Source organism: Galeopterus variegatus, unplaced genomic scaffold (genome assembly GCF_000696425.1).
Source record: "Galeopterus variegatus unplaced genomic scaffold, G_variegatus-3.0.2 Scaffold5775, whole genome shotgun sequence".
Classification (NCBI taxonomy): Eukaryota; Metazoa; Chordata; class Mammalia; order Dermoptera; family Cynocephalidae; genus Galeopterus; species Galeopterus variegatus.
Genome location: NW_007731886.1, coordinates 7,329 through 19,653, shown reverse-complemented (window position 1 = coordinate 19,653; position 12,325 = coordinate 7,329). Strand labels below are relative to the sequence as shown.

General features: G+C 39.4%; 1 protein-coding gene across 1 annotated transcript in view; it reads right to left on the bottom strand.

The window, feature by feature from the left end:
* LNPEP (leucyl/cystinyl aminopeptidase) overlaps positions 1-12,022 on the bottom strand; it is an 88,675-nt gene extending 76,653 nt beyond the window's left edge. The window contains exon 1 of the mRNA XM_008589955.1: positions 11,947-12,022. Coding sequence (XP_008588177.1) covers positions 11,947-11,965 — 19 coding nt within the window. The 5' untranslated portion in view covers positions 11,966-12,022. The remainder of the gene's footprint in view (positions 1-11,946) is intronic.
* Positions 12,023-12,325: the final 303 nt, after the last annotated feature.

Here is a 12,325-nt window from a genome sequence, read left to right as displayed (position 1 = left end):
ACACACCATAATTTATGTTAGGTGGCCACTAATGAATTGCTTAGGTTTTGTCCTTCCCAAAATGTCATTTGATTTTTAAGGGGAATGAAGATTTTATTTCCAAGGGGGGAAGGGAGTAGTGAATCAATGTCTTCACAGTACCACACACCATAATTTACGTTAGGTGGCCACTAATGAATTGCTTAGGTTTTGTCCTTCCCAAAATGTCATTTGATTTTTATCCTCTGATTATCATCAAAACAGAAACATCACACTTTTTCCTCCTGGTTACTGTTCAGGTCTAAATTCATGCTTTCATACCTCAGCTCATATAGCAACTACCTCATAGTAACTTCCTCAGAATAACACTAGTTATTCTGTTATGTCAACGGAGAGCCCTGCCTTTCAGTGGCTTTGCCTGATTGACAGCCATGACATAGCTTCACCTCCTTTACTCTTTCCATAAGGCCACATGAAAGTTTGTGTTTGACCAATTTGTGCCTTCTTATCAACAAACACTGTGGGATATTAGAAAACTCCTTCTTAAAAGTTCAACCTAATCGGCGTGCAATTGTTTTTGTAGCTTTCTCATGAAGGGCAAAGTGCCTCAATACAGGTCACCCAGAAGGCCCTGTAGTACTGTAGAAAGAGAAATTGATGTAAATGTACCACTTAGGTCTCAAATGCACAGTAGCTCTCTAGCTATGAAATACGATAGAAGATGAAAGAAGGAAAGATGAAAATGTTGGGTTATTCTTTAATTTTGATTTTGAAAATACTTCAGAGTAAGAAACCCCCTCCCCCACATCTTCCTTCCCCTCAAACACCAAGATTGTGTCTTGTCTTAGCACTGTTGTCTCTGTACAAAGCATAGGATATGAAATACAGCAAGTGCTCAATAAATGCATATTAGTGGAAAGGGAAACTGAATGAACACTGATCAAAATGTTCCAAAAAAGTAATTTGGAATTACTGTACTTACAGAAAAAGGAAAACAGCATTGAAATTCAACTTTCCTTGAAAAAAAGACAGAAAAACCTCTAAATTAAAAGAATGCAAACAAGACAAAACTGTTAAGTATTTTTTCTGAAGCTGTTTGAAGTAATATTAGTCTCAGATAACACTTACTGGGCATCTAATATGCGTTGAGCATTATGTTAGGTGTCAACTATAGTAGCAAATACAAAATAACTGTGTTTTTATCTGCTGTATGTAATTAACGGGTCCTGGCTGAACAAATATGTACATCCCTTATATAGAACTCAAAATGTAGTTTTAACCATTTAAAAATGAACACCTCAGCAAGTGGTACCTCTGCTTTTGTAACATACCATTTATGCTTTTTGAGTATCCTTGGGCAGAAATGCAGATTCCAATAACTTATTCCTGTGGGAAAATACAATCTCTTCACCCTGAGGTTTCCCAGGAACAATTGTGGTCCAATGTGAGGAATGCTTTTACTTTGCTCCCATGCAATCCACCCATACAGCCACAAAATACTTATAGGATTATTCCTTACATCCTTCACCTTGCCATTTGGTCAAAATCATTAGGTTTATGTGTTTTAGAAGTTCGAAATCTTACCTTTGTGAGAAAAACATACACACACCACAAAAAGAGATCCAGAAACTAATGACAGGGTGGAGGTAGGGAGGAAAATTGCCATAATTCATAAAAGATTCTCAGAGCCAAAAGCTGCTGCCAAGTTACATTCAGCAAAAATAATAATAAGATAGGGATGTCAGAGTCACTAGTAGAAACACAAATTCATTAGTAAAAGTAGCTTGTTATTAAGCTACTTTTAGGAAACATAACAAAACAGTATGAACTTAAACACACATTATATTATAGGCATTCCCCTTTTGGCCTCCCTCTGTGATGTTATGATATGCATATTTTGGTTTTAATCCATAGTTTTTGGCTTGTTCTAACTTTCCCCCACCTTTCTGTCTTGGAGCTGGCCATAAAGAAATTCTCTGACCTACCTTATCTGATTGTAGGTCATAAGACCCCCATTCCAAAAAGTGTCCTGCTCCATACCCAGGGGGATTGAAAGCTGTACAGAGAGGCCAAAAAGAATCTGAACAGACAGGTTGCTGGGTTTCCGCACCCAGTCTATTAGCATTAGATCATACCTTTTTTGTCCAATCACATTTCCACGCAGTTATCTATGTTCAATCATGCCTACGTAATGAAGCTTCGATAGAAACCCAAGAGCACAGGGTTCAGAGAGCTTCCAGACAGTCGAACACATTGAGGTTCCTGGAGGGTGGCAGACCAGAAAGGCACGGAAGCTCTGTGCCCCTTCCCTCATACCTCACTCTATCTACACATCTCTTCATCTGTATCCTTTGTAGTATCTTTTATAATAAACCAGTAAATGTAAGTACATAAGTTACACGTTTCCGTGACTTCTGTGAGCCACTCAAGCAAACTAACTGAACCCAAGGAGGGGGTCTGAGAACCCCAACTTATAGCTGGTTGGTCAGAAGTTCCAGAGGCCTGGGCTTGCAACTGGCATCTGAAGTGGGGAGCGGTCTTGGGGACTGAGCCCTCAACCTGTGGGATCCGATCACCAGGTAGACAGTGTCAGAATTAAATTGGAGGACACCCAGAAATTCCTAAGTATTTCAACTTTACTATATTTAATATCTACTTGTATGAATAATGAGATGTGCAAAATTATACTTGCTTGCAGGAACCAGAAAAACATACCTAGACTAGAATTAAATTGGATGTAGGAATGAAGAGTTCCTCTACTCTTAGGCAACACTTCCCTGAAAGTGTTACAAATTAATAAAAATTGTTAATAAATACGAAATGGAAAGAGTCCTCCTATATTGGTTTCAAGTCTTTACTATAAAATAAAAACTTAAGATACAAAAAAATACCATTTGTTCCCAAATTTTCAAAATCCCACTGTGGCTAGAATAATCCCAAACCACTGCTAATAATCAGAAAAAGTTTTGAGTTTCTGTGTGCATTTTAGATTTTTAACTAAAGATATCAAGAAACATCCTGGTAATATATCTGAGAAAGAATTACAGAGCTAGTGAGTAAAGAGCCAGGATCTGAATGCAGTAGTCTGAACTACTCTTCACTATTATGCTACACTATGCAGTAGTCTTAAAAAATAAAGTAGATTCATAGATAGATCGCCAAAATGAAAAAACTACAAAACCAAATTCATCTGAGGAAAGAGGTGTGGGATGCGATTCAAGTGTAACAGTTTTCAAAGAGTGTAGTAATTTGTATATTCATATAAACAATCTTTTTAAACAAATCATTTCTGCTTGAATGTAAACTGCTCAAGGGCAGGGACCATGCTGCATTCATATTTGTCCTCCATGTTTAAGAACAAAACTTGGAACCAGTAAAGGTATATTTTAACGTATCTTTTAAAAAACTATTACCTTTTAAAAAAGATAAATAGGCACAAGTCAAAACTAAAACAAAATTTAAAATACTTGTTAATTGAGGCAGTTTAAACCAGTATGCAAGAAGAATTTATATAAAAATGTTCACTCTATGTTTCTTCTGTGACCCCCACTCCTGATACCCAATGCCCCAAAAGAATGGACACGGAGAAGTAATTCTGACTTGTTATATTTTTAGTCTGTGTGAGAAAAATAAGAGATAAAGAACAAACTATTAACACGACATAAAAAGGGAGAAATTCAAAAAAGAAAAAAATGAGACAAGAAAAATTAAGTAGAGTTGAACCGTAGTACTGTCTGGATTCAATAAAATAGAATTAAGCCCAAAGCATTCATCTTTTAAAACTTTTTTTGTACAATATATTACATATACTTATACATATACATTTCCATATTTATTTTCTCTGGTTGGTCCCTGTAATGGAATATAGAACTAAGAGAAAATTAATAATGTACAATTATATACAAAGTTCTAATAATAATGACTGAGTTCTGCTGAACAACTAGACATTCAAAAACATTGTCAATAATACCACAGAAGGACAAAAATATTATTGATGCCACAGAGGAAGTACTATAGTTAAAATTCCATAGGACATCTAAAAAGCTTCAAGTGACTTAGTATAACATGAACTCCCATGAACTAAAAAACACAGAAAAACAGTACAGGAGTGAATACTGAGAGCCTTTGGCTGCTTTACCCTTATATTTGTCATCATAACAATGACCAAAATTCACATAAAGACATGCTGTTTTATTCACTTTAAAGATAGCCAATATACTTGTTGGGGGAAAATCAAATTATTTTAGCTCCAATTTTCAATTTTCTTTTCTGTTTTCTAGGCTAAATTATTTACCCTGTTTATATTTATATCAAACTCTTCCCCAATCAAATAACAATCTTTATCCTACAAAGTATTTTTTAAATCTTTCCTCATAATATAGATCCCACAGTCCTTAACCTCAGTCTTCAGGGCAACTCTTAGAAACATTTAGCTATAAAAAGCAATTGAAATTGTCAGTGTCTAAACATTTATGCTTGTTAATCTCTTAGGTAATTCCGTATAGCTGCAAATACCTTTGTAAGATCTAAAGGTAAAAAGTTTATTTTTTAAAATTATTTTTTTCTACTTACTTCTACCCCCAATGAAAAAAGTTTATTTTTAATTCCATCAACTGGATATAGTTTCAAAAGAACATCTTAACTTATCATAATTCCTTAGTTAAAATTAAAAATGGCAGTAGGCATAATGAATATCTGTGAGTTATTTAACAGAGAATGCATATCACTGAATGGGATTACAAAGGAAATTTGTAAGAACTCTTTAAATGCTTATGAGTCAGAAAATACCTCAGCTGGTGAATAAATCTGCCAGACCTGACCTCAGATGAATCTGCACAAAGTATTATTTTGCTGATAATTTCCTGAAATCCTTTTCCATCTGGCTCAACAGACTGATAAAACACAAGTTATATGAGTCTTAAATCTCTAAAGCAATAACTTTGCCATCAATTTACAACTGACAGAGGGTCAGTTTGCTTATCATTAACCCATTAAAAAATCAGGATGACTATTCAAAGGCTGGGATTGTAACCACATTTTTTTCTACCAATAGTTATTGTCATTCAATTATGTGCCAGGGAAATCTCCTATGCGAGAATTCTTCAAGTCTTTACCTCAATAGTATTTCCCAAATTGGCCACTAATTAAAACAGAACAATGAACTCAACTGCAATAAACAAATAGACTTGAACAAAGCTAGCCACCCTTTAGTGAATGTGTGCTTATTTCTTCTTTTTTTTTTTTTTGCCCTTTCTTGTGACCGGTAAGGGGATCGTAACCCTTGGCTTGGTGTCGCCCGCACCGCCCTCAGCCAGTGAGCACACTGGCCATCCCTATATAGGATCCGAAGCCGCGGCAGGAGCGCCGCTGTGCTCCCAGCGTCGCACTCTCCCGAGTGCACCATGGGGCCAGCCCATGTGTGCTTATTTATATCTAACTCAACACAGTATTACCTAATCCCCAAGTCACACTAGACCATCCTTTCTACATTCAATCTTTTTTCTGTGTGCTTCCTCCAACTGGTAAATTATAAAGCCTCTCAGTAGCCTGTATTGATATAGATGGAAGTGAGGCAGCTGCTTTAGAGAGCAGTACATTTCTTATTCCCACTCTGTGCTCAGCCTGATTTGTCTTCTTAATCTAGCCACCCAGTCTAGACATTCAAAAAACAATATTAGTAGCCCGAAGGGCTGAGGCACTTAGCATCCAGTTTAAATAGCAGAGAAACTACCACTGGTAAGTACAAGGGTGAACCAGCCCAAACTCCTACACATGCTCTTGATAAATCTGGGCACCACAAAATAACAGCTTCAGCTGTGAGAGATACCATGGCCTAAATCCTCCTTCCTCAACAGAAATGTCCTCTATGACACCAAAGAACGCCTGAGGCAGTTGTCTGGGAATCATTAACACTGCCCTGGTCATCATTTGCTGCAAGAGGAAAGGAGCACACCCAGCCCACACAGGTACCCTTTTCTCACAGCATTCCCCATTGTCCTGTTCCCTCAGTTGAAGAAGCTTTCCCTGCAGAAACATCAGGAAGCCTTCTCTATCTCTCTTCGTCCCAGATCACTGGCTTGGTCTTCCCCAATAGAACCTACGGCTAGAGAAGACTTTGGACCCCCAATCTAGAGAAGTCCAGCCAACTGACTCATGTGACTACAATCTGGAAATATGTGGAATGACCAGAAGAACCTTCATTATGCAATACACACTAGAAGGAAAATAACTTCAGAGGGTCTCCTACAATTGAACTTGTTTCTCCATTGTTTTTTGAAACTCCCTTGGAAGCCTGAATTTTCTTTATTTGGCAAATGACCTGGTTTCCTCCTAGTATAGATGCTAAGGTTGGAATTAAAAAAAAAAAAAAATTGAATGATTTATTGTGCAATCATAAGCACCAGTAGAAAAGTGAAGTAAAATCAAGCAATAAAGAACAGTAAGTGACTACTACCATAGTGGTACCAAAATGTGGATGGCTCTATAGTCCTCTTTGCACTTTTTTTCTTGAAATATAAAACATTCAGGAAAGTAAACAGTCCTAACTTATAAGTTACTATGAATTTTCTGACTACGAAGGAAAGAAGACAGTATGATTAAATTCCTGACAAATGTTTTCTATCTCCTGCCTGGGCCTCCAAATGCCAGTCTTACTTAACTCATTCATCCTCTTGCCCCTTCAATTCCTTTACTCCAACCGGACCCACCTAACTCCCCCCTTTCAACCTAGACTCTATCTTTCAATATCATACACTGTGTATGTGTATGATATGACTCTATCTTTAAATATCATATGTGTATGTGTGACATACATTTCTCTGCAATGACAATAAATGTATACATAAACGTATGTGTGACATACATTTCTGTGTATGACAATAAAGGTATACATAAATAAATGTATGCATACATTTCTATTTATGACACTGAAAGATATCATATACATCCCCATCCTAGGCTCATTTCTGAGCCAAAGACTTGCAAGCTTCAAGGCATGATCATTTTGAAAATCTCTATCAGCTTCCTCCTCTACCCCCAAATCACCTCATTTCTTTTATATTCATCACCGATTCTCCTCTAAAGTCCCAATTTTCCCTAAATCTTTGTAGGATTCGAAGTCCTACAGGTGCTCCTAGGACAATCACAAATGGATTATGACAACAGATCAGGTTACAAGGGAATCTTGACCACCCTTCCACAGACACAGGAACTCTTGATGTTACATTTAAAACCTAAACGGGGGCCGGCCCGGTGGCGCACTGCTACAGTGCGCCGCTTGGGAGCGCGGTGGCGCTCCCGTCCGGTACGGGCGTGACACTGAGGGTTGCGATCTGTTGCCGGTCACGAAAAAAGACAAAAAGGAAAAAAAAAAAAACCTAAACGTACCAGGGCAATGAGCAGACTTCTCTACAAAGGCTACTAGATAGAAAAGGAGCTGTGCTACCACAAGTGCTCCAAAACTTCCCTCCATTCCCAATCCTGTTTTCCTGTGAACACTCAGAAAAGGGATTCAAATGAAAAAAAAAAAAAAAGACTTTTTCTAGTTGTCCAGTGATGTTACAGAAAAGCCTAGTAGTATTAGCTCAACTTCAACCTCCTACCATTTTCAATGCATGAGGTAACTAATTCATAGACATGGCTGCATGGTCCTCCTCACCTCAACTGCAAGGAACCACAGGCCTAATGCCTAATATAGCTCCATCCCAACTGGGTAATCTTGGCTGAATTCTCCTATATCTCGATTTCCTAATGTTTTCATGAAAAAGGTCAATACTCCTAAAAAGGTGTATTACACTAAATCAGTAGAAATGTGAGCTTATTGGTGACACTGCTACACAAACAGGTTATTAAGACTATTCTATACATTCCTTTCATAATTAGAATAATGTCTTAGACAAAGCTTTATTGCTTTTTTATTTCTTCTATATTTCCATGTTTTTATATTAGCATGAAAACAAAATTAGATTCTTCTGATTCACTCTTCTTATTTAAATTAGCATTATCTGATGACAGGTTTGCGGGTGATTTTGTTTTTGTTTTCTAATTGTGTTTACCAGAAAGTCTTAAAATTAAAGTGAGCATTCAAATGTTGACGTCTCACTGAATTATTGAGCAGGAAATCACCCCTCACATTTTCTATGTGATAATTTCCTTATAACCAACCTTTCTAGCTTTTTATCTTTCAGGCTGAGTTCTCAAGGATCACCTATAGATAAATAATAATCACAGGTTATAACAGTTAATAAAATATGCTGGTTTTTAGTCCTGTCTCAAGACACACTTTTTTGGAAATTTATAAGTAATAGCAAAGAACTTTTGTATCACTACTCTTCAGTAAAAAACTGAATTGGTTTCTAGTCCAAGCCTCAACCTTAAACTGTTAATGAGCTTACATTTAATTCTTATATAGTCCTATTTCCCCCAACTGAAACAAAAAACTTAAGACAGAGGATAAAAACAAAATTTAACTTATATGAGGGTACTTCTAAAAATTCATGGAAAGATTTGCTATTACCTTTCAATTTTTTCCATGAAAAAATGTTTGGTAAGCTCACGTTTTTGAAACATGATGCTAAAAGGATTTTTTTAGAAAAATATGCATACCCTCAAGTATCTAATTTGTTGTCCAGACTTCCCATTTTGGAAGCTGAAAAACACTTTCAACTGGATAATAACTTGAAAACAAAAATAATTTTGTAAGAGAAGAAGTCCCCCTTATTTGATTGTGTATTGGGCTGTGGTAATAAAGTGATTCATGGGGCTATGTTCATAATGAAAAAAATGGCCAACTGTTTAAGTTATGTTTTCAGTTCTATGACTTCAAAATACCAGTGCTTTTCCAACCTCTAGATTTACTTTAGACCATACCACAAACTAGAAAGTATAGACAACATACATACACACACACACATACACACAGATACACACACATATATGACAGCAGGAAAAGAAATCCTTCTTCATCAATATGTTTCCAAATCCTGAATTTGCCTACCTAATAAAATTCCCAATAGCTCCCTTCTAGTGAACACTCTTAGTATCCTCAAAGTGAAGTTACAGATTTCTAGGCCCAATCTCAGCCCCCCTATATCAAATTCTGAGGGTGTGTCCCTGGTATTTGCATTTCTTAACCTGAATTTAAGTTATTCTGAGATATCCCAACCCTGCATGCAACTAAGGACAAACAAAGCTAGACAGACATCAAATAATTACTTGCCTTAATTTAGTACCTCTATCAAAAAACCTAGAGAGTTGCCAATTTTTTTTTTTTTTTTTTGTAACATAATTCACTATTTCCTAATAGTTTTACCTCCACCTGCCTAAATGGACACAATAGCTATTGCCAAACCCGTAGTAAGTACTGTTCCAGCACACCTCTCTTCCCGTAAAAAAGTCACCAAAGATCCAAAGCTAGACTGGAGGTCCAATCATCAGCATAGTACTCAGGAGTCCCTCCCAAGGGCAAGGGCAAAAATATCTCCTGAGCCAAATAGGAACTCCGGGTACTAAGGTCCATCCTTACAAGCCCTTTCTGAGATATGCATTTTAAATGGGTTGCAGCAGTATGTTACCCGGACAGGTTAACAAAGGATGTTCATCAGATGAATCCATTATCAGCAGACAGCTGGAACCAAGAAAAATGCCCCATACCAGTAGCAACTTTTGACAGAAAACAAAGAAACTATAGAGAGCCCTATTGGAATAGATGAGTCCTGAAGGCCAGAATGACAAGATAGAAACTAAATTCAATTCCTTTACAAATTCATAGGTCAGAGGGTGAAATCATTGACAAGGTTTTAACTGAAAGATACGTGCTCCTGAATTATTGAAACTTTGGGTTAAGCTCCCACACCTCCCTCCATAAACAGGGATATATGAGAAAGCATTAAGTGGGAAAGATTTTATTAAGAGGACGAATGTGTAACAAAAGCCAATACCAAGCTTGATAAATCCTGCGATCATAAATTCTATGCATCATGAAATACTCTGCACCTATATATGCATATTTAAATACTCAAAAGGATTACAAAGATAAACATTTTCCACTATACCATGTCATGTTGAAGACACTAGAAAATTCTACAGCGATCCTTCAAACATTTGGAAATAAATAGTCCACCTGAAACCTGAAAAGCACCTCAAATTGCTAGAATCTAATTTCTTGTTGATTTTAGATGTTGTAGTTTCTATTTTCCTTATAAAAGGACCCTAGCTAAGTCTCCAAGGAGTGAATGCATTGCCAAACTGCCTCCGAAAATCTGGAAGACAGAAAAGGCTTAGAAATCCAATTTCCTATATGAAAGTTAAAGCATCGCTTCTTTTTTGTTCTATTCTCTGGAATTTTTCCATTGTCCTCCCAAATATGACAATTTGCAAATATTCACATCTAGAAAAGCATATTCTATGAGCACAGAAAAGATTCCAATTTTAAGACTTGAGAATATACTTTAATTTTATAGGCAAAGGTTCAGCAAATCAGCTAGTATTAATCTTGACTAAACGGGTGACTCAGCCTCGCTGTGGAGACTTTAAATTTATAAGAAAATTTTCATTTAAAATCCTACATAGAATTCCAAGCATTCTACCTAGAGCAAAGAATAAACTTTGGAATATTCCTTTGCAAGGATTTAACGAGTTGTATTAAACATATTTTACTCTGAGTACTAGTCTGCATGGTTACTTTCAACCAAAATCTTCCTCTGAGTAACTATGTACCAGACTATTCTCAGAGCCTTAGTAGTTACAAATAGAACCTCAATGAGAAAGAAAACTCAGAATTAAAGTTGCCATTATTAAGCATAATTAAGCAGTACAGACAGAAAAATGGCAATAGAAAAAAGATTCTGAATTAGGGATAGGGAGAATATAATGGGCAGTTCGCAGCCCCGTGAACAAAGCACAGCACACAACAAAGTCTGGCAGGGGTTGCACAATGTCTCTGTCTCTTGGGTGGCAACTAACCTACCCCAACAGGGATAGACTTTGGCTCCTATTACCGCGATACTCTATTTGAAGTAACCAACCACCCGCAGGAAAATACATGTCAACTGAGAGTGAATCCCCAAATTTTAGCGTGTAGTCTCCAATATTAGTATTAGCAGTTTTCCTACTTTCTATCCTAAAAGGGAATCCAAACCCTCCCGCCGCAAAATGGTAAGACATCTCACCCCTACATTGTAACTCCGGCACTCCTGGTCCAAACAAAAGCCATCGTTTTAACCAGGATGGGATTTAATCTCTCCATTCCGTAAAGGGCTGTAGCTGTGAGCAGGGTGCAGGCTCCTCCTTTTACCCTCGCCTCTTGTAACATTGTGATATCACCGTAACGGACTCTTGATATTTAATGAGTCTTCGGCTGGGAAACTGATCTTATCCGGAGCCAGTGCAAGGAAGCTCGATCGCCTTGCAGAGAGCCTCAACAACAGACCGGAGGGTGACAATTCAGGAAGACACCTCCGCGGCACCGAGCTGGGGTGAGCAAGCCTTTCCGCGAGTTTCCCTTCCTCCCACTAAATTAGCCGGCCAAGCCTCTCACCCCCACCCCTCCCTATTAGGAAAAGTCACTCCGGCAACTCGTTGAAGGACAGCGGGACAGCTCCCGGCGCACCTCAGAAGTTGGATTTGGCAGCGGCCGCAGCTTAACCCTTCCTGCCCGAGAGTCGGGGCCGACGCCTTCTCCGGGGCAAACCCGAGCTGCCAACTTTCCCGCTGCCCCCTCCTCTGTGCACCGAAACCCAAACTTTGCGGCTCGCCCACCTGGCCGCACCCCGGGCTGGCGGCGGCGCTGACCTTCACGCCAGGTCCCACAGCCTTCAACTGCCTCCCGCGGTCCCGCTTCCACCGCCCCCCAGCCCTCGTGGGAAACCCGCCGTGGAGGCGACTGCAGCCCAACCCCCTCTGTCACGACTGCCCACGGTCCTCTGGGCCCGAGAGCCCGCGTCCGGACGCCTTGGGCCGCCCACTCACCATTGGTGAAGGGCTCCATTTTCCCCCCGCCGCGGCTCCTCACAGCCGAAGCGCCCGAGCTTCCTACTCCGAGAGCTGAAGCGGCCCTGCCGACTGAGCATGCCCAGCGCGGCCTCCGAGGGCTGTCTGGGAGGTGCCGCGCGGGGCGGCGCCCCTCCGCAGCTCTGGAATTCCGCCGTTCCGGGTTTTCGCGGCGGCTGCAGAAAGAGCGAGGGCGGCTAGAGCGAGAAGCACTGCTCAGCCCCGGAGGACTTTACGGAGAGGCGGGGGAGGAGCGGGTAAGGGCTGGTGGCTGGCCCCGCCCCTGCCGGAAAGGCCGGAGGCTGCGGTGCTCTCCAGAACTGCGAACCTGGTTCAGTCATTCAGCGAGTGTGACGGC